The sequence below is a fragment of the Amorphotheca resinae genome (genome assembly GCF_003019875.1).
Source record: "Amorphotheca resinae ATCC 22711 unplaced genomic scaffold M430scaffold_13, whole genome shotgun sequence".
NCBI lineage: Eukaryota > Fungi > Ascomycota > Leotiomycetes > Helotiales > Amorphothecaceae > Amorphotheca > Amorphotheca resinae.
The window spans coordinates 887,192-914,057 of record NW_020194483.1 but is presented as its reverse complement, the minus strand read 5'-3'; the positions used below and the strand labels follow the sequence as shown (position 1 = coordinate 914,057).

At 50.6% G+C, this 26,866-nt stretch overlaps 10 protein-coding genes across 10 annotated transcripts; 5 read left to right on the top strand and 5 right to left on the bottom strand.

Moving 5' to 3' along the window:
• Positions 1-410: 410 nt before the first annotated feature.
• M430DRAFT_189030 (hypothetical protein) lies at positions 411-1,786 on the top strand. The gene is made up of 3 exons (XM_024863980.1): positions 411-672; positions 731-812; positions 1,089-1,786. The coding sequence occupies exons 1-3, from the start codon at positions 566-568 to the stop codon at positions 1,617-1,619; spliced, it is 720 nt and encodes a 239-aa protein (XP_024717160.1). The 5' UTR covers positions 411-565; the 3' UTR covers positions 1,620-1,786.
• A 582-nt stretch (positions 1,787-2,368) lies between these two features.
• On the top strand, positions 2,369-4,699 carry M430DRAFT_189026 (hypothetical protein). Its single transcript, XM_024863979.1, has 6 exons — positions 2,369-2,826; positions 2,897-3,410; positions 3,461-3,668; positions 3,719-3,891; positions 3,940-4,031; positions 4,187-4,699. Exons 1-6 carry the CDS (start codon positions 2,578-2,580, stop codon positions 4,535-4,537), a joined length of 1,587 nt encoding a protein of 528 aa, XP_024717159.1. The 5' UTR covers positions 2,369-2,577; the 3' UTR covers positions 4,538-4,699.
• A 162-nt stretch (positions 4,700-4,861) lies between these two features.
• M430DRAFT_45673 (hypothetical protein) lies at positions 4,862-7,164 on the bottom strand (the record flags this gene model as incomplete). The annotated part of the gene is made up of 5 exons (XM_024867785.1): positions 4,862-5,427; positions 5,482-6,107; positions 6,324-6,406; positions 6,456-6,877; positions 6,933-7,164. The coding sequence occupies 5 exons, from the start codon at positions 7,162-7,164 to the stop codon at positions 4,862-4,864; spliced, it is 1,929 nt and encodes a 642-aa protein (XP_024717158.1).
• A 2,668-nt stretch (positions 7,165-9,832) lies between these two features.
• M430DRAFT_109768 (hypothetical protein) lies at positions 9,833-11,297 on the top strand (the record flags this gene model as incomplete). The annotated part of the gene is made up of 3 exons (XM_024861305.1): positions 9,833-9,893; positions 9,969-10,484; positions 10,534-11,297. 3 exons carry the CDS (start codon positions 9,833-9,835, stop codon positions 11,295-11,297), a joined length of 1,341 nt encoding a protein of 446 aa, XP_024717157.1.
• Positions 11,298-11,684: 387 nt separating this feature from the next.
• On the bottom strand, positions 11,685-13,471 carry M430DRAFT_110061 (hypothetical protein; the record flags this gene model as incomplete). The annotated part of the gene is made up of 4 exons (XM_024861326.1): positions 11,685-12,999; positions 13,049-13,084; positions 13,261-13,336; positions 13,390-13,471. The coding sequence occupies 4 exons, from the start codon at positions 13,469-13,471 to the stop codon at positions 11,685-11,687; spliced, it is 1,509 nt and encodes a 502-aa protein (XP_024717156.1).
• Positions 13,472-14,604: 1,133 nt separating this feature from the next.
• M430DRAFT_129003 (hypothetical protein) lies at positions 14,605-15,523 on the top strand. The gene is made up of 5 exons (XM_024862088.1): positions 14,605-14,632; positions 14,686-14,753; positions 14,946-15,115; positions 15,169-15,275; positions 15,327-15,523. Exons 1-5 carry the CDS (start codon positions 14,619-14,621, stop codon positions 15,511-15,513), a joined length of 546 nt encoding a protein of 181 aa, XP_024717155.1. The 5' UTR covers positions 14,605-14,618; the 3' UTR covers positions 15,514-15,523.
• Positions 15,524-15,648: 125 nt separating this feature from the next.
• Positions 15,649-17,060, bottom strand: M430DRAFT_128999 (hypothetical protein). Its single transcript, XM_024862087.1, has 2 exons — positions 16,682-17,060; positions 15,649-16,623 (listed from the first exon to the last, which is right to left on the bottom strand). Exons 1-2 carry the CDS (start codon positions 16,915-16,917, stop codon positions 15,798-15,800), a joined length of 1,062 nt encoding a protein of 353 aa, XP_024717154.1. The 5' UTR covers positions 16,918-17,060; the 3' UTR covers positions 15,649-15,797.
• Positions 17,061-18,230: 1,170 nt separating this feature from the next.
• M430DRAFT_128998 (hypothetical protein) lies at positions 18,231-19,031 on the top strand (the record flags this gene model as incomplete). The annotated part of the gene is made up of 2 exons (XM_024862086.1): positions 18,231-18,395; positions 18,444-19,031. 2 exons carry the CDS (start codon positions 18,231-18,233, stop codon positions 18,846-18,848), a joined length of 570 nt encoding a protein of 189 aa, XP_024717153.1. The 3' UTR covers positions 18,849-19,031.
• Positions 19,032-20,007: 976 nt separating this feature from the next.
• On the bottom strand, positions 20,008-21,438 carry M430DRAFT_188951 (hypothetical protein). Its single transcript, XM_024863977.1, has one exon. It carries the CDS (start codon positions 21,292-21,294, stop codon positions 20,029-20,031), a length of 1,266 nt encoding a protein of 421 aa, XP_024717152.1. The 5' UTR covers positions 21,295-21,438; the 3' UTR covers positions 20,008-20,028.
• A 1,116-nt stretch (positions 21,439-22,554) lies between these two features.
• Positions 22,555-26,218, bottom strand: M430DRAFT_31438 (hypothetical protein; the record flags this gene model as incomplete). Its single annotated transcript, XM_024866038.1, has 2 exons — positions 22,555-22,966; positions 23,016-26,218. 2 exons carry the CDS (start codon positions 26,216-26,218, stop codon positions 22,555-22,557), a joined length of 3,615 nt encoding a protein of 1,204 aa, XP_024717151.1.
• Between the last annotated feature and the right edge of the window lie 648 nt (positions 26,219-26,866).

Below are 26,866 nucleotides of genomic sequence, written 5' to 3'. Positions count from 1 at the left end.
TTACCAGGTACGCGACCCTAAACAGGTCTGGCATGTCTTCCGAGTGCCAGGAACTGAGTATGATACCTCGAAGACCGTGGTAACTCTATACTCTCTTGGCAACGTCGTAGTCCGGACACAGTTACTTCGTAAATTAGCTGGCCCATCTCAATTTTCCCCCCTGTCGTTCTGCGGCCTCTCACGCCTGGAATCTGCTGCATTCGCGGCCTTGCCAGGGTTTCCCCCCCCCTTTCCCCAAAATGAGCCAGAAATGAATCCACAGTGCCACCGCCCACCCAGAGGGAGCCACACGCCCTGCTGACTTTCCACCAGTCTCTCCCGAAGCAGGTACTACTTCAACGTCCGGTCCCCCTTCTGTCTCTCCCTTCTCTTTATCGTATCACAAAAGGTTGAGGTCACCGTTGGACGCACTTCTTCACTTCATACACTCTTTTAGAACTCTTTGAGCCATATACCGGCTCGCCCGCTCATTTTCATCCCGTCGGCCATCCTTTGATCCCTCCTTTTTCCGATTTCCGATCGCTCAAACACTCGATAAACATCACTCACGATTCAATCTTTCAAAATGCGTTGCTCAACCTCAGCCATGATTATGGCCGCCTTGGGCGTTGGTGAAGTCGTGGCGGGTCCACTCCATGCCCATCTGCACCGTCGTGCGCACGACAAGAGGGAGTAAGTGTTGATCCTCTGCTCCGAACCCGTCGCCCGATGGCTAATTGATCTCTCCCAGTGTCAATTGGGACGCCCTTAACTGGGACGACATGGGTATCAACTGGTCGTCCGCCTATGAAGCTGGTCAGCATACATCAACCGTCGCTCCTGTTACCGCTCCTACGCCCACGCCCGCTGTCCATGTGGTCGCTACCTCATCCGCTACTCCAACTCCAACTGCTGCTGCGAAGTCTGATGCTGCTTCACCCGTTGACTCAATCGTCAACAATGTTGTTTCGGATGTAGCGACTCTCTTTGATGGCCTAGTGGGGTTGGCCAACAGTCTGGTCAGTTTCGGAGAGGCAGCTATAGGGAGCGGCTCAGAAGTTCAGGCCATTGGAAACATTGGTAGCCCCCAAGGCTCCAACATGATCAAGGTTCCCTCGGCTGCCGGCTACCAATTCACCAACGAGTTCATCAACACTTCTCCACAACCGATGACTGTCGTAATCTGGAACAAGGCCTACAGTCAAAGTGGAAATGTCGATGACGCCGACCCCAACCTCGGCTCTTGCATCGCTCCCGAAACACCCACTCTCACCTTCGCACTTGCTCCTGGAGAAAGCCAGGTTGTAGCCTTCATGGATGAGACTCTCATTGGGTGGGCTCAAGCTACCAGTGCAAAGACAGCTTCAGGCGCCTTTGACACAACCTGGGGTGAGGCTTCTTTCAGGAGTACTGGCTCAGGCTACGACATGTCAGCTATCATGAACTCGGCCGGCAACAACTACGACATGGCCATCAGCTCTAGCGAGACTCCATGCATTAGTGACCCGACCCAGAACTACTGGTTTGCTGCCAACAACAACCCCGAAGACCCTCAACCAGTTGGATCGAGCGACGGTAGCTGCTACGTTCCAGGAAGCAGCGCCACACTGGTGACAAAGATGGGAGGGGTCATGGCTTGAACATATAGATTTTGAGGATTTTCTTGCATATACAATTTTCTGGTAAATACTGTAGTTTTGAAATACTTTTTTCTCCCCACTGGCTGTGGATTCCCTTCTGAAGAACAAGTGACTTCAATCATTCTTGGAGGATTTTTGGGAGTACCTGGGGCGCGACGAAACAAGTTATGGATGGAAGCGTTTGATGTCTTCCCCTCATGAAAGAAGAAATCTTGTGTCCTTGAAAGAACACCAGATGAATTTGGTCGCGAAAATAAGATTCTGTTACCTTTATCTTCTGTGCACGTTGCCTTTTCCAAACTTGTCTATCCCATGATCCATAGGGGTATGTTCCTATAATGGCCAAGAGGGGATCATCTCTGTGTACAGTCTCCAACCAGAGTAGAGGTATGGACTGGTACCAAATCTTGGTGATGTCTCCATAACCTTCAATATACTTGTTGCTGGATCATTTGTACCCACATAGTACCTGCTTGGGTTCCTTTTCAAAGCATGTTTGAAGGCCTGCAATGCCAAGAGGATTGGGTAGAATGCCTGCATATTCACCTCGCCTTGGGGTGCAGTTTTGACAAAAGCATCTCGCTTTTGAAGTTGCTCTAGCGTGGACAGCAAGTGAAGTCGGCCCGGCACGTGGTTGCCGCCGACCCTTTTAGGACTATCTGGATGGCTCAAAGCGCGACACAACAAACAGGTAAACAACAAGTATCGAACGAAATCACACAACAGTCATTCATGTAATCTTTGATACATCCAATCTCACGATAGAGCAATACTAAGCTCACCGCTGTCCCTACAGGCGTACTGACCCTGTTCACGTCAAGACTACCTTGAACAGCCCCTGGCTGTCCGTGAAGGTCTGTACAGACAGCCGACGCGCCCCCTAGCCAACAAAGCCTGCAACACAAGCCTGAACTCAAAAAGACAAACTCAATACAGTGTTAATTGAAGCAGGTTCATCATGCTGAAGCTCCTATTTGCGGCTTTAGCCGCTGTTCTCTGTTTCGCAGGACAAACTGGTGCCGATCTATGCTCTCTGGGCTCCGTTGAGATCGATGGCAATTGGTACTGTCAACCGGTACAAGCTATCCAGTATAGCAATGTCGGGAGTGCAGGAACCTACAACCAGATAACTGCGATGAATGCTGATGGCAATTGTTCGTCCGTGCCAAAGGCCTTTAGTGGTCCCCTTTCGCCGCTTGATGAAGAGGTGAGCCAGCCGCCCATAACAGCACGTCGGGATTCATACGCGTCTGTAAATGCTAATCATGCATCAATAGGTCTCTCTCCATTTCCGTGGTCCTCTCCAGTTGAAGCAATTTGCCGCATATGCCCCATCCACCTTTGGCAAGGTCAGCCACAGAGGATTTCCTCATGCCCATCGCCATCAGCAGCTCCACAATCGAGTAGAAGCCAAGGGACCAGTTGCTGAGGAGCAGAAGCGTCAAGAAGTCACCGCAACTATTGATGGCAAAGTGGTTTCTTGGCAAAACAATTGGTTTGGAGAATCCAGCGTTGCTGCACCTGCATCACATACCTCTGCCGAAGCTGCCCCCCAGGAAGTCACAGCGACGATCGATGGCAAAGTGGTTTCTTGGCAAAACAATTGGTTTGGAGAATCCAGCGTTGCTGCACCTGCATCACATACCTCTGCCGAAGCTGCCCCCCAGGAGGTCACAGCGACGATCGATGGCCAAGTTGTCTCTTGGGTTTGGAACCCTTTCGGAGCTTCAAAAACCTCTACTCCTTTAACCAAGCCTCCGGTTACTACGCCGGCAGAGGTTAAGAATGCTGGTTTGCCGCTCCCCAGCTCTTTTGACAGACCTCAGTGCTGACGATCTTAGATGCGAGTATTGAAGCAGCCACCACTTCCTATCCGCAAACCAAGGTCACTAGCCAAGTAGCCACAGCAAGCCTAGCCGATAACGTTGATGCAACTGATGCTGCCAGCACCTATGACAGAATCGGATTCTATGATTCTGCTTCACAGACGTTGGATAACTTGGTCTTCCTTGGTAACCATGGCGGCCAGGGATCAGGAGTCTTTGACTAGTGAGTGCCATAAACGCACCCTCCAGAACATCTAACTGATCAAATTGCAGCATGTTCGGGGCATCTCTTGCATATGTGGACCGTGATGGGACAGGCGGGTCATCATCTCCCCAGATACTTGCCGATACAACCCTTCCTTCCGATTCGGAGATTGTAATCATGCTGGGACAAGAGTGTGGTAATGGAGATTGTGGATATGTTCGACCTGGTGCTATTGCCTATCGTGGGTCCTCCTGTGCCTGCTCTATTGCCGAACGCTAACATGTCCCAGATGGTTTTGGTGGTGCTGACAAGGTCTTCCTGTTCGAATTCTCCATGCCCATGGACAAAAACACTGGTTTCAATGGCGATATGCCCGCAATCGTACGTAAAGCTCCGTTCCAAGCCTGGATAGGTTGATGGGTTCCGAGACATGTTTGCTCCCGAGGACTTGTCTACTGCTTGGAACTTGTCACCCACGAAATGATATCTTGTCCCTCTAATCCACAATGAAGGTATTCTGACTTTTGATCCTCTAGTGGATGCTTAATGCTCAAATCCCACGTACGGTTCAATACGGAAATGCTGGCTGTTCATGCTGGGAGTCCGGTTGTGGTGAGTTTGATATTGTCGAGGCACTTCACACCGGATCCACGTACTTGAAATCAACCCTCCATACCAATACTCCCGGAGGTGATTCGGACTACATCGAGCGTCCAACTTCCGGCACTATGAAGCTAGCAGTCGTCTTTCGCTCCAGCACATCTACCATACACATCCAGGTCCTGCCAGATGCCACCGAGTTCTCCTCGAGTCTCACAGCGAGTGAAATCCATGATTTCTGCTCATCTAGCACTGGACACCAGCTCTCCCTTTTCACCATATCCTGATTGAGCCAACCTCTAGCTTTCGGACTGTGCACTTGGATGACGGAATGGAATTGGCTGATATCTCCGCTTGTGGATAAAGTGATCTCGTGCTGAAAGCTGGCGTGATCTTGATGTACTATGATCCCTGGAGGGAACTGGGCCATTGGGGGAAAGCGGTTTGATTGTATTGCATACAACATGGCATGAAGGAAGCTTGTAGGCAGAAACATGGCAACTCAATGAAAAGCTCCTCATGCTCTTTTATCGCGTTGCTTTTTCGGTGCACAGTTGAGGTATTTAGTGGCCTCAAGTATTGGAACGTGCTCCCATCTTGTCAATCGCCGGTTATATCCACCTCGCAATGCCATAGTTGGCCCCTTTTTGTAACGGTGTAACTTCACTCTCGGTGCCAAAGCCAGCTCGCTTGACTCCCCCAGGCTCTTCGCGGCCTATGAACTCGCCGAATCGAATCTTCAGGTCCTTGAGCTCCTGTGGAATGCTTTCATTGCCACCCAAACAGCCGCCAGCTGCTGCATTGTCGAGGACTGCACTTCCAGTGGACGTAGTGATGATCTGTATAAAGCTGCCATCCATTGCAGAGACACCGTTCCGCAGTAGCGCCCAACCTCCAACCAGTATAAATGGTAGGCTGACTAGTAAGGTCAGAAAGTACGGCAGGATGAGATTTAATGGTTGAGAGAAGCTGTAGATGTTGATAGTGGTCAACTTGGTTGCATTGGCCGTGGTATTCCATTCTCCATACGCCATCATTATCGACGTCGTCATGTTGAACAAATAGTCGTTGATCATATCTTGGGTGACGTTGAACGATGGATATGCTGGTTTAAAAGCAGAGTATTGTCCGAACGCGGCATTGAAGCGGGTGCTGTCCACGATAGTGCCATTTTGGGCTAGAAACCTTCAGTGTTCTGCTCAGGGGTATGAATACAAGCGTTGCAACTCACGTCCATTATCAACTGCTAAGCCACTAGCTGTGACAGTGACCGGGTTAGTCCAATGGAGGTCAGTGAACCAAGGACCAGGAGACGTGTTTGGATTGCCGGGGGTACTGTCGTCACTCAAGGTCCCAAGGAACTTTCCACTCATCCACGACATCATTGCGCTAAATATCGCCATGATGTTATTGTCGCGGTAGTACGACCGTGAGAAGTCGGTCCAGTTCGCTGGGCCAGTCCCGAAGCCATATCCAGTCTTTGCACAGATGCCAGGGACGATGACTTCCCCTTGGTAGGTCAGAAGCGCAAGGTTAATCAACTTATCAATTGGAGTTACCGATATGTTTCTGCTTTGGACGTTGTTGACATAAGTATTGTTGACTTGGAACCGGGCACGGCCTGGTGAGCAATTGATATTGTCCTGTCGAATCAGGGCTGACGCATTTTGCATGTTCATTAGTTGCTCGTGATTCGCGGCCAAGGGGGTCAGCGTTGAGCTATTGAAGCGAGCAAGTGTGTAGGTGCCGTTGTAAAGAGTATGAAGGAGTTGCGCAGATAGCGGAGACAGCCATTCTCCAGCGTAAATCGGGAAAGGTACGTAGGTGTCGTTCCAATAGGTAACTGTTGTTGAGTTGCTACATTCCATCCAAGGTCCTTCGAACTCCATTGTATACGAACAATTGGCTCCGCAAGGCGAAGGCATAGCGAAAGACTCCCCTCCAATTAGTACTTGCCGGGCGAGGCGGTTAAGCAGATTAGAATTTTGAGAACCATCACCTCTATATAGCGAAGGGGTGTTAAATCGAACATCCATATGTAGCAGAGAATATTAGAAAGGGCGGGAAACATACTCAGTAGTAAACCCGCCTGGGGGGAAAGGGGCTAGCTGTGGCAGAGAATATTTTGAAGCATCTACGCCAGAGCCATTTCCCATCTGTCAAGCGTGAGCTATGTATTCGAGCGGGGTGTATGAATACTCTTACAAAGGAAGCGTTAAATGTTGGGACCGATACTTGCTCATATGAGATCTTTTGTGATGATATAACAGTAATTGCACCGGGTGGAAAACTTGTCACAACTTGTGACGCCCATATAATACCTGCAAGAACGAATAAGACGGGCGTGGCTCGCAGGGCCGATGGCCTAAAGAAGACGAACAAGTTCGATCTGATGTTGAAGAGTAGCTCAATAGTTGACACTTTCATAGTTTGGATCCGTAGGAGATACCACAGATATTGAACGAATGCGACTGCCAATGCTCCTCGAATGCTGAAGCCGAATAGGTTGGCAAGAATGTTCGAAGCTGTCGATATATAAGACTGCGGTGCAATTTCGTTCGGTCCATCTGCTTCTTTTTCATTGAGGTATCGAAAGAGTACTAAATGAATGATGGCGATTACAAGGGCTTCAGAGAGAATATTAGAATAAAGCCTTCACTTCAGTGACAGTTTATCACGCACCATGAACATAAGCCCCGAGCATGAGAGCCGGCGTCTGCCATCCTATTCCCCAGGTCGAAGTGATCAAGGGTGTCTCTTTGTTTGAAGCTTTTGAGAATTTGGATGTTCCAGAATTGACAGTCGACTCGCTCAGATTACGGTCCTTAGAAGTCGTGAACCCAATACGATCTGTGAAACTGCGTACTAGAGAAACATGTACAGAAGAAGTATCTTTGGTATTGGATATAGGCATCGTTGTCGACCGGCGACAGACAAACTAAGATAGAGGAAGGGGAAGTGTTTAAAACGATAAGCATATGAGAACAATATACAATACTGAGATACAGCAAGACATGGGAAATCCATAGACGTATATATAACAAGCTTCAGGTTCTACAGCATACTGCGCCGCAGACATCATCTAACTATAGCGCTGGGAGACAACCCAGGTGCCGGGCGGCAATTATATGCATAAGCGTTTCAGGGTTGTAGCTCCTAAGAGAACCAACTGTTGGAATTCTGGAGTAACAGCGCTTTTGCGATAACGGGATTGGAAAGGGGTCCCCAAGAAGATTCCAAGGCCGGCAACAGTCTCTGGATCCTTCCTCAACTCATGGGCATAATTCAAGTCGCTACTAAAGTAGTTCAAAGCCACTCTTAAGGCTTTAAAAAGCTTATATGACTTGGTGCTTTGAAGATTTCCTCCCCTCTGGTGTTCTGTGCAACTCTCGGTTCAGCACTGTGGCTCATGGCCGTGGCCTACCAAGTCAAGGGGGCCTTGATTGGCAACTTAACCGCTGTAATCTATATCAAACATCGTTAGATCAAGAATAGACACCATGCCCTCTTTTTCTCTTTGGGCTAATAAAGAACATTGCAGAGAAATATGCGGGCTCTGTACCTAAGCGCCAATGTGGATGCCGAATTGCAGTCATTTGATCTAGTAGCGAGCGGCACTGTTCAACGAGTTGAAGAGACCCCGCTATGAGCCATATCGGGTACAAGCAATGGTAATTGAAGAAGTCGGATAGAGTTCGCGTTGTGTTGGTGTTTTACACCCCAGCTAAGGTAGGTAGATGATGGGATTTTCATTATGGTTCCTGATCATGTCATGGTCCGCCATTCGATCCATCGCAGACTCATCGGCGGCTTGCTTTACCCGCGGTTCTAGGTGGGATGTATAGCCTTGCTTATTAATGCAATACAGTATCTTCAAATGCAGACTTTCACATGCATGCTTCGGTGGATGATAGGATCATATATCGCCGCAACCGATTAACCCAGAATTCAAGAGAGCTGGCTTGTAAGCTCTCGGCTTCTTGATCATCCAGGCTCTCATTGTGTCCCTGATTGTTGTATCCAAGGCAGTCAACGCAGCTCAATGCGCATCTCAACAGCCTAAGGTAGCTAGCTATATTTCCCTCCTGTTTGCATTTTGCAACATCGTGGTATGCTGCTTCCGTGAGGATGGCACGAGTACAAAATAAGTGCGCGTTTATTCCCCTTTCAAACCATCTTTGGGCAATTTTGCTATATAGTGAGCAGAAAAGCAGAGAATTTCCTTTCCTCGCACAATCTTCTTGAACTTCCATCGGCCAACGGTTCCTTGCCCGGACGTCATCCAACCTCCTCGACGATAACTCTAAAGACTTCCACCAACGTCACCATCATAGTCTACCTTGAAAGGTAGCTAGATCATGAGTCTACGTTCTCCTACCGCGAGTCCATCAAGGTACTGGCCGACTAACATTGTGACTCACGCCTACCATCTATAAAAGCCGTCCTCCCACATACATTTTCCTTTCCTCCTCCATACTCCTTGGCCCGCCCAAAAAGAGAAAGCTACAATCGTGCGAAGTCAATGTCTTTTCTAATTTGACTTCCACACTCAGATGTCTCCTGGCCCGCTCAAAGAGAAAGAGAAAGCTATGAATTTTTGGTTTACTATGCTCTCAGTATTACACTACCTCTGACGAGCACCCTTTTCATTGCAAATATTGGCTTGCCAGTATTGTGAAGATGAGGAAACGGTTATGAAGCTGGCTCGGGACAGTAATTGTCATTAGCCAGGCACACTGTCCTGTATTATCGTCGGTTTTCATGACACGAAGGTTGATGAGGAGATAAGGTCTGTCCAGGAAACGAGATTCGTACGGAGGAATCGAGGATAGCGAGAGGATGACAATCTTGGTTTCTGGGCAGATGGAGGAGCTGTTGACAGTAGTATTGTCCACATCATCGTCGAGGTTTGCAAATAGCTCGTCAATGTCATGAGGAATATTTAGGGCGTGCTGGCATTTCCTTCTCTTCTTTATAATATCAGTCGGAGTCGATGTACTCCACGTAGCCGCCCTGAAACTCGGGGTTGGCTATAGTATACCGTAGCATCTCTTGCTTTCCTCGTTGGGAATTGATTGAAGATAGAAACTAGGGTATACATTTTATCTGCCTTGAGGGCCCTTCCTTAGTCGAGTTAAATGACAAAGACTTGTAGTCCATCCAAGAATCCGGCTAGCTATACATCGGCGCGACCCCCCCCAATCTGTAGATATTTGATCATGTGACCTTTGCGGCGTGCAGCCGAGGTCTATCTTCGAGGTTCGGTCGGCCCAGTGTTGAATTTCATCGCGGGCCAAATCTACCAGCGCCTCCATCACCAAATCACTTGCCCGTTATTGTTGGCATTAATTACGTTCCCCGAAGAGTACAGCTAGAGTCCCGCATCTGGGGGAGCTCCGCCTTCTCATCTCATCTGTGGCACCGAAAGCTACGATCTGGACCCCAACTTGCGATCTCCAACTTGCGATCTTAACCCGACGACACACTCCCGACGGCGACGAACACAACGACGACGAGGACGATAAGCGGTGCGGTGATTGAGTGAGCTGTTTGACGTAGAGGATACCTATATACCCGACAATATGGCATCAGTATCGCCCCCCAAGCCTTGGGAAAGAGGTGGAGCTGCGGGCGCAAGCACAGGTTTGTTATTTCCGTCACAACTTGTTAAATCCCTATCAGACTACAAAATTGCTGATATTTCTTGCGCCTCTATAGTCCTGCCATCATCAACAGGAACATCAACAGGAACTTCAGCTTCGAATCCGACTTCCACAACCCTGTCGTCCTCAACGACATCAGCTTCTGGGGCACCGGCGCTCCCCGAACGCCCCTCAACGCTTATGTCCGCTGTAAATCGAAATGCCTCGGCATACTCTCCTTACGGCGCAAACAGACTTGGAACTTCTCCTTATGGTGGTATCGGCTCCGCATATTCATCTCCATACTCAAGAATGGGAGGTATGGGAGGATACGGTGGATATGGCTCGAGTATGTACGGTGGGATGCCCGGGATGGGAGGCTACGGATCGATGTATGGCGGTGGTATGAATGGCATGTATGGTGGAATGGGGGGAATGCAGGGTGACCCCAATGACCCTAATAGTTTGACGCATGGCTTTACGCAGAGCACGCAAGCTACTTTTCAGATCATTGAGGGCATCGTGGGCGCTTTTGGTGGATTCGCACAAATGCTCGAGAGCACTTACATGGCTACGCATTCGAGTTTCTTCGGTAAGTCACTCTATGGTAAAGGCCAGAATAGTTATACTGACTCCTCTAGCAATGGTATCCGTTGCAGAACAATTTGGGAATCTCCGAAATACTCTCGGTTCAGTATTAGGGATCTTCACTATCCTACGCTGGTTGCGGACGCTCTTCGCAAAACTTACTGGGAGACCACCACCAGCAGATGCGATGTCTCTCACTCCAAGCGCATTCGCGAAGTTCGAGGGACGCAAATTCCTCCCAGATGGCTCACCAGCTTCTCCTCCAAGACCCAGCAAGAAGCCCCTATTATTTTTCTTGGCAGCTGCTTTCGGTCTGCCATACCTCATGGGTAAACTCATTAGAGCCCTTGCTGCTTCACAAGAAGAAGAGCAGCGTCGACTGGCCGCTTCAGGCCAGTATCAAATAGGCCCTGACGGTCAGCCTATCCCCCAACAAATCGATCCTTCGAAGCTCGAGTTCTGCCGCGTGCTGTATGACTTCACACCCGAATCCGGGGCTGCGGTTCAAGGGGTCGATCTAGAGGTCAAGAAGGGCGATTTGGTCGCTGTGTTGAGCAAGAGTGACCCCATGGGGAACCCAAGCGAGTGGTGGAGATGTAGAGCTAGAGACGGACGCATGGGATACCTGCCGGCTGTCTACTTGGAGGTGGCGAGGAAACCGGGACAACAACCCACCACCGGGGCAATCAAGAGCGCGAGCCAAAGCGGGAGTCGGACCAACAGCCTAACAAGCCAGAGTGCCAAGGCACCAGCGGTACCCGGAAAAGCGGGTGATATGAGCGTCGAGAGTTTCCAAAAGAGCCAGTTCTATTCTTAAAGTAATTGATTGTTCTTTTTTTTGATGATGATGTATCAAGGCATGCTGCGTTCGGATTCGGGATTCGGGAAGCAAAATGGTTTCTCTGGCTAGGACGTCAGGGAAGGAAGGTGTAGATAGGCGTCCTCTTTTTTTTTTTGACAGGTTTCCTAATGGAATGGATTATTATACTTAGGCATACATATCGTTTTCAACCCTGCTTTCTATCTCCACGTTAAGATTTAACATGACTGTAGTCTCAATTCACGTTTCCAGAGATCTCTTTTCAGTAGCGCTACACGAAAGGCATTGAATTTTTTGCGCCAAAAATCTATCAAGACGCCCCACCGTATGCATACTCATGGATAAAAAGACTACTTGGAAGGAACAATGATAGCATGATTCGAATTAACCCAATAGATCATCAAGCCCACCGCCGAGTTTCTGCTGGCCTTGTTGCTGTGGCGCAGGTGTCGAGTTCGAAGATGAACCGGCGCCCCAGATACCAGCACTGGCCTTTTCCTTGGCCAGTTGTCCGAGGGCAGGACCTGTAGTTGTGGGAGCGCTTGTCTTCTTGATCCCAGCGCTGGCGGTTGACCAGAGAGATCCGAAGGCATCTGTTCCGGACTTGGCTGCTGGCTTGGCTCCTGGTGCTGTTGAAGATGGGGTTGATTGAGGAGGAGCCTGAACGGAGGTGTAGTAATTTGGCTGCGAGCCTTGATATGATGTAGGTGCGGGTCGAGGCTGTTGAGCTACAGCTGGAGGAGAAAAGGCGGAATAGTTGACCGGCGTAGCATTGCTGCTTGGGGTGGGCGAGATTGACGAGAATCCAACCAGATCCGTCAGGTTGGCAGCTTTGGGGGCTGAAACAGGTTGGGGAGAGGCGTATTGAGTGGTAGATGTTGTAGTCGCTGTGGGAGCAATAGAAGGGAAGGATGGTGGAGCTGATGGTTGCACTGGAGCGGCAGATTGGAAATCGTCGAAATCGTCGTCGTCTGCTGTGCTTGATGCTGTAGGTGCAACAGCAGGAGCGGCCGCTGGGACTGGGTCGTCGAATGAGAAGAGATCAACTTCTGGTTCTTTCTTCGGTGGCTCCGGTTTTTTTGCAGCTCTTTCGGTGGTCTTCCGTCGGCTTGCAGAAACGTCCGCCTGTCTCCGTCCTGGCGGCGCGACCTCCCCCTCATCATATTCATCGTACTCTTCGAATCGATCTCGCCCTCCGCCCGCCGAATCGCTTCGACCCCCGTAGTCTTGGAAGTCACTCGTCTGACCTCCAAATCCACCTCCGTCTCCATATACACCTCCACTATATCCACCATATCCACTGGTCTCTTCACTTCCAAAGCCACCGTATCTGCTGCTACTTGAAAAACCTCCACCCAAACCGGTTCCACCTTCAACACCAGAGTACTTATTTCGAGTTGCTCGTGCCTTTTTCCGCTCTGCACGAATTCGGTCGACGTCCGAGAGGAGTTCCGCAAGTTCCTTGGCCCTGTTTCGCACATTCACACCCTGGTCTTTACCATTTTGGTCGATGTAATGGAATTGCCGTAGCATCTTGAGCAACGTGAGATGAGACCGCGCATCGTCAATGACTCGTTCAGATCCATTCTTGACCAAGAATTCGAGTAGTTGGAGGGCTTTATAGATCTGCCTCCATTCCTCTGCTGACTTCTCTGTGAATCGTTTGTAGATCATGGGCATAATTTCATTGAGGAGTTGACTGGGCCAGATTAGCTGAGAGCCATGCTTAACCGCTGGGAGGTACTGACTAGTTATGTGTTCCAGTGGCAATTTCTTGCATGAGACTGGGGACATCGGCGTTAGTATAACTAGAAGAGGACAATACGTGAATGTGATTGTGAATACACGAGTCGGGAAGATATGCTGTTACTCAGGGAAGGACCCCTAGCAACTTGCTTGTCCCGCAACTCTCGAATTCGACGGGAACAGAGAAGCCAGGGCGCTGCAAAGGACCACATACGTCGAAGATGCACCCCATGGCTCATTATTTGTAGCTTCTCTGACCTTGGCCTCCATTGGCGTGTAATTCATGACAGCTGCAAATCCATCGGTGAGCGTGCGAAGAGTTGGCGGAATTGCGGGATCCTACCATTCTGCACTTTGCGCACACCGGCCTTGATATCGTACAAGGTCAGGTTGGCCGCAGCCTCTCTCAAGCTGGCAAGATCCATGGTCAATTCGGGGGGCGACAAACAGGACGTGGGCGACGAGTTGCTTCAGGAACAGCGATTGTCATCTCGAGGAGTTGATGCCACGCTCGGAATCGCGACGCGCTAAACCCAGTTTGATCCGTATCACGTGATGATTGCCGAATCGACGCCCAAAATGATTTGGAGGATCGAGACGGGTGAAGCCTCTCAGGTCTACAAGTACCATTATGGATGGAGATGGCGGATACGATGTAGAAGCGGAGTGTAGATGGTGAATCGTGGTGGTGCAGGCCGTCCCATGTTCGTGCCGTTGCCCCTATACAGTACGGTACCGGATGGTAATAATAGATTAGATTAAATTACCGTAATAAAAATAAAAAAAATCAAAAAGTTCCCAGAGCATCACTCATCAGTTCCGCATCAACCGCATCATTGCTCAACTCACCACGAGAGCGCCGCGTCTTGTCTTTGTCTTCGATTCTTCCCGTGTCTTTATCTTGTACTTTACCACACATATCTCCTTTGTCTTAAGGTACGTTGATTCCAGTTCATACATATGGCAGAGCAAGCATGGAGCTACGTCAGCCACGATCCTGAGCTCAGCTTGAGAGCGGGTGTGTGAGCCGGGGATTGAGGATGGGGGGTTGCAGACCAGAACAGGCGGCGCGGATCTCGAGTTGAGACTGTTGAGGACAGAAGCTCTCTATCCCAGTGCGAACATGGGGCGCGCCGTGTTGTTCAGCCGTCCACAGCTGGGTGATGAGGCTCATATGTTCTCGTTCTCGCCCAAGACCTCGTTGCTCAGCCAGCAGCATACACAAAGAGTCAGGACCTCGGTGCAGCTTCCATGGCTCCCCTGCGCCCTTGCTGCTCTCCTCCGCTTCCCTCTTTTTCCTCTCTTCTGCAACACTCTTCGAATCCCTGAAGCTCTCCTCGAATCCCCTTCTCTCTTCCCCCCGTCCGCGTCTTCCCAGCTTCCCTTCCTCGTTGCCCAATCAACGCTCACCGTCCCCAAAGGCCGCTCGCGTAATCCAACGCTAAAGAGATGCCCCTCCAACACTTGAAAAGAGGGATCCTTCGACCCCACTTCCCTCAGTCCTCGACAATCACCAAATCCTTCATCTACAACTACCGCCCTCAAAGAAACTTTCACGCATCAAACGCCAACATGACCATCAAGACGTGAGTACTCGGCTTCAATCCCACGCTGTTCTCTGTGCTGACGGCTCTTGCAGCTTCTTCGACGTCACCTGGGAGGGCCCCGTCCTGGATGCTTCTGGCAAGCAGACTGGAAAGGTCGCTGGTGAGTTCCCCATATATTTTCTATCTACCTGACATCAATGGCATCGTCGACATCATCGTCGATGGTGTCCAGGGAGGCAGCAAGTCTTCTGCGAAGATAGCTTCGCGCCCTCGTTGTCGTTGGTGGGGTTGTTCGACCTCCACGGGATCACCCCGCATCTGCGGAATAGAGCTGACGTCGTTCCATCAACAGAGCAATCTGGCCGTATCAACTTCAACCTCTACGACGACGTTGTCCCCAAGACTGCCGAGAACTTCCGTGCTCTCTGCACCGGCGAGAAGGGCTTTGGATACGCTGGCTCTTCCTTCCACCGTATCATCCCTCAGTTCATGCTTCAGGGTGGTGACTTCACCCGCGGCAATGTACGTCCCGATCATCACTCCCTTAACAACAGCCCAAGCTCACGATAATTCAGGGCACTGGTGGCAAGTCCATCTACGGTGAGAAGTTCGCCGACGAGAACTTCGTCAAGAAGCACAGCCGCCCAGGACTTCTCTCAATGGCCAACGCCGGCCCCAACACGTAAGTCGCACACTTCCTTTCGTACTGAGTATGGCTAACATATTTCTATAGCAACGGATCCCAATTCTTCATCACCACCGTAGTCACCAGCTGGCTCGATGGCAAGCACGTCGTCTTCGGCGAGGTTGCTGACGATGAGTCGCTGGCCGTCGTCAAGGCCCTTGAGGCTACTGGCAGCGGCAGCGGTAAGGTTCAATACAACAAGAAGCCTACCATTGTCAAGTCTGGACAACTGTAAATTAGTTCTTTGGCTTCGGAGTAACTGCAGTTCATAACTACTGAGCATGGCCGACCTCAGTTATGAGAAACTGGGCATAATATCAGCAGGCTAGGGAACGAAAGGTTCAGGGTCATCTGCAATGAAACTTATTGCCACACTACTATTCATCATCATTCAACCGCGTGAATCTTTGCTGTGATTTCGTAACCCGATCTAAAAGACTACTAACCAGCCCATGGTATCTTCCAAAACTCCAGAACCCAACCACGCTATGCATGTAAAGTCAATAGAATGTACATCCTTCATAACTCCAGCCAGTCATTGAAATACTCGCAGTTACTAGGGCCTACTGGGCCGCCTTCCTCGCAAAGATCAAAAACAGGACATCGACCACAAGGTGCCTCGGTGAGGAAATTCGACTGCCTATCATCCTCCGATTTCAAGCTCGGCCTCAACGCCCTATACGCAAAGCCGTCCGGTCCCGAAACTATCTTCTCAATCCTATCATCATAGCACATGATCTCCAGCAGTTGCTCAACCTCGTTGGCCGACAGGGTTTGTGTTGTGTAGCGGCTATTCTCCACGAACGCAGTGAGTTCGTCCAGTGTGGGGTAGGCCTGATAGCCCGCAGGCATAGGAAAGAAGCTATCATACTTTCTCTTCCTCAGAGCCCTCTCATCGTCCTCCTCTGTTTTGACCCTCGGCCCCAAAGTCTTGTCCCTGAGCGCCTTGGCCTCTTGTGGATCGATTTTCTTCACCTTCTTCGGCTTCTTCAGGGCTGCGGCGGAACTGGAGTGATAAAACGTCTTCTTTTTTATGTATTCATACAAGATATTCATCATCATCGAGATGAACTCTTCGTCCAGCTCCCCATCCGTGTACCAAGGACCTCCGGTCGCACGATCGCTGGGTCGAATGCTTGATTTGATGTACATCTTCCGCGTGGGATGCTCGACGGATTTCATATCGGAGATCATGCTCTTGGATTCCAAGTGCTTGATTGCGGAGCGGAAGACGGCATCGTGGAGGTTCGATCGCGCCTTGATCGTCTTGGACCAGATTCCCTCATCGCCTGCTTCGTCGATGAGGCCGTACACAAGCTCTTGCTCTGCTGACAGGCTCCGGTATCTATAGGGATATCGTTAGCTCTAATTGGGCAGTAGAAGCATGGAACTGGGCTGCATACTTTTTGGCCTCCTCCCGCGAGCGGAGCTTCCATCCTAAACCTTCTGAATGAACTACCTTGAATAATTTGTCGTCCACAAGGCCTTGTGTGACCGTGAGCAGGAGGTTAAGGTCGCCATTAGGTACGACACCCAATCCGAAAAGAGTGGCCTGACTGAAGACTTGGTTGTAATCCTCATTGGAGTAGGCTAAACAAGAGTCGTATAGAGCGGTCTTCAAGGCTGGGATGTCCGCCATGTTGGCCGGGAATGGATGGCAGATACTTCAGAGATATGCTACCGGAGTGGGTATGACATTGAGAGGTGAGTAACCGGATATATGATGCCACCCGGCGGGTTAAATCTGCGAAGGCAAAAATCACGGTGAGGTGGGATATACGGGATGTTTGGTGTTGACTCGACGAAATATTTTACGCGAGCTTGGAGGGGGACAAGGCTACGAAAAGTCGGCTGGACTTTCCCGTTTTCTACACTCCAAACGCCATCGACGACCATCCATCATTGATATATCTATCATCGCTATATACACATCTCCAATTGCTCTCGACTCTTGGACTCACATTAGCCGCCATGGCCATTGCATGAATAAATGCTTTTACTTTATCTTCTTTGTCGCCCGGAAGTGACTCCCAGCCAGCTCAGGCGAGCCAAAGTCAAGGTTCACCACATAGCCACATCCCTTCATAGTTCCAACTTTACGAGTCCATAGTGGTGGATGTCAATGCGTCAGAGCAGTCTGGATGAGTCTAGACATTCATTTGCAAATGCCTATAGGGTCGTGATTCCTTGCGTCAGCCGCTCTGAGGTCCCTCGATGCTTCTGATGCGGCCTTCCAGCGCGCCTGTTTCGGCGGAAGTCATTGCCGTTGCGGCAGTCTTTATGCTCTTCCCTTTGTCCTTTTCATAGGCTCGCGGCAAAAGGCCAGTGTCTTGCCCATCTATTCTGGTCTTCTTATGCTTTGACGCGAGGCTGGCCAGATAATCCATTGGCATCGAGAGATCCGTTTCGGGTGGTCGCTTGTGAAGCGCCCGGCCACAAAGCGTCGACCAGGTCTTATTGGACGTTACAGCGCGAGTCACAACACTCGATTGTATCAGAAAGAAACTCTTTGCTTGTCAGAATATTCATCTGGTCTAGATCATAGTCGGTGATGAGTATTTAGGATCGCTGATTCCCTGTGTTTGTCTTGCTCCCCAGTTCATTTCTTCAGTCTTCTCTTCCCAACTACAAAGCCATCTCTTTGTTCCTTCCGCACTCGTCTCTCTCTCTTTAAGACGGTCTCTTCAGGTACTCCTTCACTCTTTTGCTGCTAGCTCAGCTTACTCTCACTTAAACAACAATTTTTCCCTCTTCGTCAATACGGCATCTTCTTCATACCCTCCTTATAAGGGTGCAGTAGTTGTCAACGGCATCCTATACTGCCCTTACCAATCTTACGATCACTTCAACCAAACCTCCCAAGCCGGCGACGCCCATCAGGCTTTCCCGTCCTCGCAGTCAGACTCTCACGACACCAAGTCCAAGAAATCGAAGCCTCGAAGATCTATCAAGATGGCACCCCAGAACTTTGGAGCTCTTGGTGCTACCTACACCGTTGTCAGGGGCATGCAAGCCATTTCTATGATCAGCATAATTGGCATGACAGCCAACTTCATTTCCGAAATGGTATCAGCCAAGCAATCGCCACCCTCCGTGCTTATTGGCACTCTCAGTGTTGTAAGTCTATCAACCTATTCATTTATAGCACTACCTAACACGATCCAGACATGCATTGCTGTCCTCTATGTCGCTGTAACCTATATTTTGTACTTTGACGCCCTTCTCCCGTTCCTCATCTCCAGTGGCCTGGATGGTCTGTTCCTCATCGCTGTCATCGTCGTGGCAGTAACAGTCGGCAAGCCCCTATCCTACCTCGACTGTACCGCCCTGCCATCCACCGGTGTCACATCCTCATTCCTCGACTCGGTTGGCGCCAACATGTCCAAAGTCAACTACTGGGTCTGGGCTGGGGCATCCAAGACGACCTGCTTCGAGATGAAGGCCATTTGGGGATTCAGCATCGCACTCTGCATCCTCTTTGCCCTTAGTTCAGTCTGCAGTATTTGCATGTGGAAGAAGCAGCGGATGAGCGCGGCTGCAGCTGCTCCTCATAAGGATGTCGAGCACTAGCTTCACGGACATAGAAGAGGAGGGAATTTGATACAACTCGTATGAGGAGTATGGGTATATGCGTCTCTGACAATGGCTCGATGGCACGGCTGGTTGGGTTTCCTTTCTATCACTGGGTAATAGTATGTGCTCTCAGGCGTTCGGATTGCAAAAAACATGTCCCTCCTAATAATGGATCACGTTGACATCTACCATTCTCTCCTGTGATCTTCAAAACGGTTCGCTATTGAAACCTCATGTTTTCTGCTCTCCATCACTCTAACTATTATAAGAATCCCTGACTTGATGATGCCACACTCCACTTCAATTCCAAATCAATTCAAATCCCCAAAACCCAAAAACTCAACCAGAGTTATTTTCCTCCCTCCTCTCCTCTCCTCTCATCTCTAATCACACAATCCTAAACATACATTCCCAAACCCATACGAGGATTCTATCTTAGCCCAACAACCTACCTCGGCGTATCACACCACGCAGAGTCAATCGGTCAGCCACCTCCTCCTTTCACATCTACATGAGTACAGTAGGTACGCAGCGATCATAAAAGCTCTCTATAATTTTCAAGATAGTTTTCTTCACTCACTCACTCAGTCAGTCAGTCAAGAATTATCACCTCTGCATTTCTTTTTTTTTATAAAGCACATCACGGCACGCTAATCATAACAACATCAACATCAACATCAAACAAAATCACACACACATACACACACACACTACCTAGACAAAAACCCCTTCAAAGCATTTCAAGGTTAAGTACCTAAGGTAGGTAGCTAAGATACAAGCAAGCAAGTTATAATCTCAATAAGTAAAGTAAATTTCTTAGCATTCAATTGTATTGATTTGATTTGATTGATATGATTGAAATTTACAGGCTCAAGAGGATTGGATTAAGTGTTTCATCGTTTCATTCATCATTTGAATCTTTCTTCTTCTTCTGCTTCTGCTTCTGCTTTATTTTTTGCATATCTGGGAATTTTGGGGTTTGAGATTTAGGTGTGGATAGGTAGGTATGGTAGGTAGGTGAGATGAGGTGAGGCGAGATGAGAGAGAGAGGGAGGGAGGTTGAGGTGAGGAGAGGTTATATTGTTCATCTTCCGACGCGGATTACGCCGCTTGCCTAGAAGGGGGGAGAGAGGGTGGTTAGTCGTGTTGTTCGTCTGGGGGAAAAGGGGGGTTTGAATCAAAGGGGGGGACATACAATCAATTTCTGAATCTTACTCCTGATAGCCGGGTTCTTCATATGTTCCTGCAACGCTGCGGGATCGCTCTGCGCCTGTTGCAGAATACTCTGCATGACGGGATCCTGCATAATGCCCAGGATCTCCGGATCCTTCTGGATCCTCTCGCGCGTCTGCTCCTCGGTCTCGTTCTCGCGCGCGCTGTACATGGCCGCGAGGGCTTTCTGCTGCTGTTGTTCGATCTCGCGCGCGTTGGCTTTGGTGTCGTCCATCTCGGCGGCTTCGGTGCAGACGTCGAGACATTTCGAGTAGTCGCGCATGCCGAAGAAGGCTTGGGCCTTGCGCAGGTAGGCACGGATGAACTTCGGGTCCTTCTTGATCGCCAGGTCGCAGTCGTCGATGGCGCTCGGGAACTCGAGGAGCTTGATGAAGGCCGCCGCGCGGTTGCTGTAGCCTCGGGGGTCGTCAGGCGCGCGCTTGATCATCTCAGTGTAGGCCTCTACCGCACCGGGCCAGTCCGACTCGGCGAACTTGGCCTTGCCTAGCTCCCGAGCCTCTTCGGCCTTCGCGGGGTCGATATATGCTTTTCTCGCGTTCTCGATCTTGTTCTTCTCGGCGTTTCGGAGCTTGGTGATCACCTCGGGCGTTCGGTTCTCGGTGAGCGATTTCTTGTAGTTCTCAATGGCTTTGTCCAGGTCGCCTTGCTTCTCGTATGCTGTACCGATACGGGCGTATGATTTGGCGATCACCTTGAAGTCGGCATAGATCTCACGACCCTCTTCCACGGCTTTCTCGCAGGTTTTGATGGCGGCATCATAGTCTCCCTTCTCGAAATGGGCTGCGCCCAGGTTGTTCAGGTATGTGATATCCTTGAATAACTCCCAAGCCTTGGTGTAATGCGCGATGGCCTCGTCGAAGTTTCTCTTCTTGTATTGCTCGGTACCAAGCTTCTTCTCCTCTTCAGCGGCAGCCTTAGCCTTGGCCTTCTCTCTTGCCTCTTCGTCCTCTGGCTCCGGCTCTGGCTCCGGCGCCTTGGTCTCCTTCTTTGGCTCGGGTTGAGTAGAAGCAGGTCGAACATCTGGCATCGGGACATCTTCCTCTGCTTCTTTAGGAGCGGCACCCGCATTTCGATCCGCATTCATGCCGCCCGCACCCATCATATCCATATCAATACCCATCAGAACACCCATGACCTGTAACATCCGCGGGTCCTGGAAGATGGCCTGCGAATCATTGGGGTTGTTCTTGATCTGCGTGAGCTTCTGCATGAAACTAGGGTCCGCCAGAAACTTGCTGGTCTTGGGGTTGGCCGCCAGCTTTTGGATCAGTTGCGGGTCGTTGAACAAGCCTCCAAGCCCAGCTGCTGGGTCGCCGGTAACTCCATCTACATGGCTACATGAGCATAGGTTCTCAACTTCTAGACGGATAGATACTACTCACCTGCTCTGGCTTCCGCCTCAATGGCACGCTTGACAGCCGCAAGACCCGACTTGTTCTGCGCATTATTCGGATCGAGCTTCAAGCCCTCCTCATACGCATCATTCGCCCCCAGCAGATCCCCCAAGCCGTGCATCGCCGCGCCCTTTCTTCCCCAGCCCTTCGCCCAGTCCGGTTTCAGCTCCGTCGTCTTGTTCGCATCGTTCAGCGCATTCTGGTAGTCCTTCTTCGAGGCATACGCCGCCGATCGGTTCGAGTACAGAATGTGATTCGTGGGCTCGATCTCAATCGCTTCTGTGAAGTACTTGCTACATACAGCGCAGAGTCAGTGAAACCCTTTCTTTTTCAAACTCAGAAGTAGTAAGATCTCATCTAATCTAAGACACCAGCTCATCCACGCTCCGCTATAAAAAAACAGAATCAACAAAAGAGAGTGCAAGGCAAACTTACATCGCGTCGTCGAACTTCTTCTCAGCAATGGCCTTGTTACCAAGGGCTTTGAGTTCGTCCGCCATGGTTTGGATGTCTCGTGCGTTAGAATATCAGTCAAGAGGGAGGATTTCGAGAGAAAGTTGTTTTCTTTAAGATTTCTCAGGGTGTGGAAGTGCGAATTATAAAATCAACCATCTGACGACGATCAGCCGCCAATTCGCAAGGCAGGCTATTCTAGAGCTTTCTTTCGTCCATCTGCCGTTTTCGAAGCTCGGTTCAGCCTCACCGCCTAGATCACGTGTACGGCGCCCAAGCCTCCCGCCCAGACTCAACATCACAGCAATATCAATCAATGTAAGGTATTCCTCCCCTATGCAATTTAGCACAAGACAATAATCGTGCAGCAACTAAGGTAGGTATCTTCGTGTACTTCCATTATTACAACTATTTTATTCTCCTCCTTGCTTCTAACCGTCTCAGCGACCTGACCAAAGGACAACGGAGAAAACAACCATGTATAAATACGTCTTCAAGGGCTAATGTATATATATGCCATACGAATTGCAAGTGCGCAAACCGATCGTTGAACTCGCTCCCAGGGAGCTCAAGCACCTGTCCCCAAACTCCAGCCAATGCCATTTTCTGTACAATAGATTTCCTCATCTCCTCGCTTCAGCTACCCTTTGGATTGCGGCCGGCGACATGTTTGATGACATGGCCAGGCCTGCCCGTTCCTGCATGGACACCATCGCACTTGTTACAGGTGTCTGAGATGCACTCGGTGCCGGGGTGCTAGTTCTTGTTGCTGGGGCGCTTCTGTTGTGTGCCATGTGACTTTTGACGAGATGGCCGGCTGCCAGCGCACTACATAACGAAAGCTCTCCAGCAAGCACGGCAGCGGCAACAATTCGCGCGAGTTTACGAGCGTTGTCACCGGGATTCGTGGGGTGGGATCCTTTAACGCCGAGCATATCAAGCATAGCACCTTGAGGTTCAAGGACTGTGCCGCCACCCAGAGTGCCGACTTCGATAGAAGGCATCGAAACACTGATTTGCAGGTTGCCCCGTAAACTATAGATGGGTTAGCGTCGTGATGTATCAATTAGCAAAGAGGACTCACTTCTTCATTAGCGTGATGCAGTTACCACTCTCCACAACCTGCGCAGGATCTTGGCCGGTGGCTAGGAAGATGGCTGCAACGATATTAGCGGCATGGGCATTGAATCCTCCCATACTGCCTGCCATAGCGCTGCCAACAAGATTCTTCGCAACGTTCAACTCCACCAAGGCATCCACGTCGGTCTTTAGAACCTTGCGTACCACATCACCTGGAATGATTGCTTCGGCCACAACGCTCTTGCCACGGCCATCGATCCAGTTGATTGCCGCGGCCTTCTTGTCAGTGCAGTAGTTGCCCGAAACCGAAATGATTTCCATATCATCAAAACCACTCTCAGTAGCCATAACATTCAGTGCGTGTTCGACACCCTTGGAGATCATGTTCATCCCCATAGCATCTCCAGTAGTCGTCTTAAAGCGAATGTAGAGGTTTGTACCTGCCAAGGCAGTCTTCATCGATTGAAGCCGGGCAAATCTGCTCGTTGAGTTGAAAGCCTTCGTCATAGTCTTCTGTCCGACCTCGGAATCCAGCCAAATCTTAGCAGCACCAGCTCTCTCCAGAGTCTCAAAGGCAACGCAAGGACCTCGGGTCATGCCATCACCCGTCAAGACGGTCACAGCGCCACCACCGGAGTTGATTGCCTTGCATCCACGACTAGTGCTAGCGACCAGGACACCTTCTGTTGTAGCCATTGGCAAGAAGAAGCTTTGACCGTCAATAACAAGAGGTCCAGCGACACCAAGCGGTAAGGGCATATAGCCAATAACATTTTCACAACAGGCTCCCAGGACGCGGTCAAAGTTGTAGTGTTCGTAAGGCAGGGCCGAGTTCTCCAACAGGCCAGTAGTCTCGGCGGTAGCAGGTGTGCGGGAAATAATCGCCCTCCTGATCTTGACTGCTCGGGTCGTGTCCTTCAAAGCTTTCTCCAAAGAATACCCAGGAATCTTCCCTTGCAATGACAATTCGATGATCTCTTTATCAGTAAGCTCATGAGTTCTCTTCTCCTGGAGCATTTTCTCCATTTGGGCCTGTGTTCTGCGGAGGGGAACCTGGCTATCCGAGGGTGTCCTGGCCATTGTCAAAACATCCTCTTCATCGTCAGTTGAAGCTGGGGTTGGAGGGGCGATTTTCTCCGGGGCTCTGAGAGTACTGAGTCTCAGGGGAGGCGTTCCTTGCGAACTGTTGAAGTTCTGTGCTCGATCGAGCTCCTCGGGGTCGACGGCGTGGTGTGGAGGCATTTGCAGGGGTTCCTTGATACTCCACCTAGCTGCATTGAAGAGGTACCCGTTGAGAACTACGCTCAGCACAAGAGCAGCAACAATCCACTTCGACAGAATCGGGTCTTCCAAACTCTTCAGCAGGCTGTCAACCACACGTCCACTCATACCGTAGTCCTCATAAGCAGGGTCCACATAGCCAAGGGCCCCATCCTTACTGCCTCGCTTATAGTGAACGGAGGGGTACTCAAGCTCGTACTTGATAGGTGTTAGAATGGTGACCACGGTCGATCTATTATGAGATCTGGCGGTCTCAAAGATGGAATCAAGCCCGTTCGAGGCAACTTTGAACGGGTCCATTGGCGGTGGAGTCATGACGCTTGATAGGCCATGTCCAGAAAGCCCAGCGACGGTGGTATCCACATTGCTCTTGCCGCCTCGGAATGGGATGGTGCAAAGGTTGAGGATGTTGATGATAATGAAGCCAGAAACCATGAGAACCTTGAACTTCGGCACGATGCTATCCTTGACCTTTGGGCCGAAGATATTTTCGCCTTCATTCTTGTCGGCTTTCGGCCACTCATCGCTCTGAGCAACATTTTCAGCAACACTTCGATTGATGCCGTCATCCTCGAGCGCTTGGCGGAGTGCTACATGTCGTTTGATCCGGTTGATTTCAAGTTTGATGCTCAAAATGGCCGTGTAGAAGGTGAAGAGGAGAATGCAATCGAAGAACAAGATCCAGGCCGCCAAGAAACAGAACTGCTGCAGGCCTCCCTGCACGCCAGAGGCTGCTCCAGCTATCAAGATGCAGATCTCAATAACGTAGTCGCGGACAATGTCATAGCCCTTCTCATTGATCGCGGCTTGGACCGCGTACTGGATGGACGTTGATGCCACGCCGTACTTCTCGGTCTTCCCGCCCTTAAGGCTGTCTTGGGGTTGAGGTCTGCGGGCTTCAAGAGCTGCAGACAAAACGGCCTTGGTCAAGACAATCGTCTTCTCAAAACCGATGGTGACAACCAAAAAAGGGAGCCCTTCAGATAAGAGAACCATGTTCATGGGCACACCCAATTTCGTAGTCACGATCAGCCCGAAGAGGAACGCAAAGACCGAGGAGAATAGCGTCGTGACAAAGAGCCAGGAGTTCGAACCCATGCGACGCATCGAAACGAACAGGGACACAAAAGTCAGGTGCATGGAGATGTATCCAAGCACCATAATAATGATGTCCAACGTCTCGGCACTCTTGATCAGATCCATAAACTCGGTCCGGGCATTGCTGGCCCACTCCCTGATGCTACGTGGGCTCTCATGCACTTTAGCTGCCTTCATGATCCACATCTTTCGCTCAATCGTAGGCTGCTGTCCAAATTCATCCCGATCGTCCTCGTCCGTGGATGGCCTTGCGGAATTAGGCAGTTCTTGAGCCCTGGCAAGGAACTCTGGGGCTTGGCTGTACGGAACTGAAAACGCCAAAGCGCTATCTTGGGATATGGGGGCTAGAGGGTTTGACGTCGGTGGGAGAGCTGTGACGGAGAGGTTCTGCGGGAGCGGTAGAGCATCTGCCAAAGGGGCGGTCTGTGGAGAGTTGGCGGCCAAAGAGTCGGGGAATACGAATGTTAGGAGCGCCAGATGGTCGGCATCATGTGGAATGGGTGTGTCTGCGTCGGCAGTCTGCCATTTCCACCCCGTCTCCGAACCAACCCTCAACTGCCGACTTCCCTCAACCAACGAGCTCCAGTCTGCTTTCCCCGCCCCCTTCGACTTGACCGTGTCGAAGAGACTGCTGTCCAGGAGGCCAATATAGGTTGTGCTGGCCAAGAGCGCGACAATGACGATCGTGTGGATAGGATGGAGACAAGCTCGATGGGAGAAGGTCTGGATGAGCAGAGTGACCCTCTTCTTCAGCCAGGAGGGTGGAGCACTGGGTTCAGTTTTGGGCGCGCCGCGGAAACGCGAAGGGAGGAAGGAGGAGCCGAGCATCTTGATCGAAGGTATTCAGGAGGCGAATGTCTATAAAGCCATTGACAAGCCGACGGCGGGGCTGACCTGCGACGGCCTTCTCACGATCTGCCAAGGTGCGCAATCAGCTCTCTGTTCAAGTATCGCAAGGTGCAGGCCAGGTGTTGAGGCGAAAAAACACGGGAAATAATTCGAGGGGCGGCAGGGTCCTCAGGGGAACTCCTTCAGTGTCCCACCCCACAAATGCGAAAGCACAGAAATAGGAGGTCTTGGGAGAAGGGCCAGAAGCCATTGGATCCTGGCGTCAGCAGGTAAGCATACACAGCTTTGTGTAGCCGTAAGCAGCAGAGCCCAGCAAAGCCCACGAGGGTGCAGCGTGAGGTGGGAGAGGGAGGAAAGCAGGGAGCGGCATACGTTTCTGCGGTGAAGCTTGGCCCGACGTCCTTTTCGAAGGCGAGGAGCGTATCCTTCGAGGGTGATCAAGTCAGCTGTTGGTCTGAGGAAGAGCCTCGATGTTGAACGGAGGCGTGCGAAGCAAGCAAGGAGCAGGATGAGCAGGAGGATGGGGAAGTTCAATTGCAGGAACGTTGGAACTTGGACCTTTTCCCTTTGAACTGCGACGAGTTGGCGGTGCAATCGGTTAGGGGATTATTACTACCTTAGAGACCT

Excerpts from the sequence above, each read along its gene's own strand:
- M430DRAFT_128999 (XM_024862087.1), bottom strand. The coding sequence starts at position 16,917 with ATGGCGGACATCCCAGCCTTGAAGACCGCTCTATACGACTCTTGTTTA. Across the intron at positions 16,624-16,681 it reads TCGCGGGAGGAGGCCAAAAA|ATACCGGAGCCTGTCAGCAG; the intron begins GTATGCAGCCCA and ends ATATCCCTATAG.
- M430DRAFT_188951 (XM_024863977.1), bottom strand. The coding sequence starts at position 21,294 with ATGCAGAAGCTCACGCAGATCAAGAACAACCCCAATGATTCGCAGGCC.
- M430DRAFT_129003 (XM_024862088.1), top strand. Across the intron at positions 14,754-14,945 it reads GCAGACTGGAAAGGTCGCTG|AGCAATCTGGCCGTATCAAC; the intron begins GTGAGTTCCCCA and ends TTCCATCAACAG. Across the intron at positions 15,276-15,326 it reads GCCAACGCCGGCCCCAACAC|CAACGGATCCCAATTCTTCA; the intron begins GTAAGTCGCACA and ends ATATTTCTATAG.
- M430DRAFT_189026 (XM_024863979.1), top strand. The coding sequence starts at position 2,578 with ATGCTGAAGCTCCTATTTGCGGCTTTAGCCGCTGTTCTCTGTTTCGCA. Across the intron at positions 3,892-3,939 it reads ACCTGGTGCTATTGCCTATC|ATGGTTTTGGTGGTGCTGAC; the intron begins GTGGGTCCTCCT and ends AACATGTCCCAG. Across the intron at positions 4,032-4,186 it reads ATGGCGATATGCCCGCAATC|TGGATGCTTAATGCTCAAAT; the intron begins GTACGTAAAGCT and ends TTGATCCTCTAG.
- M430DRAFT_189030 (XM_024863980.1), top strand. The coding sequence starts at position 566 with ATGCGTTGCTCAACCTCAGCCATGATTATGGCCGCCTTGGGCGTTGGT. Across the intron at positions 673-730 it reads CGTGCGCACGACAAGAGGGA|TGTCAATTGGGACGCCCTTA; the intron begins GTAAGTGTTGAT and ends GATCTCTCCCAG. Across the intron at positions 813-1,088 it reads CTGGTCAGCATACATCAACC|GTTCCCTCGGCTGCCGGCTA; the intron begins GTCGCTCCTGTT and ends AACATGATCAAG.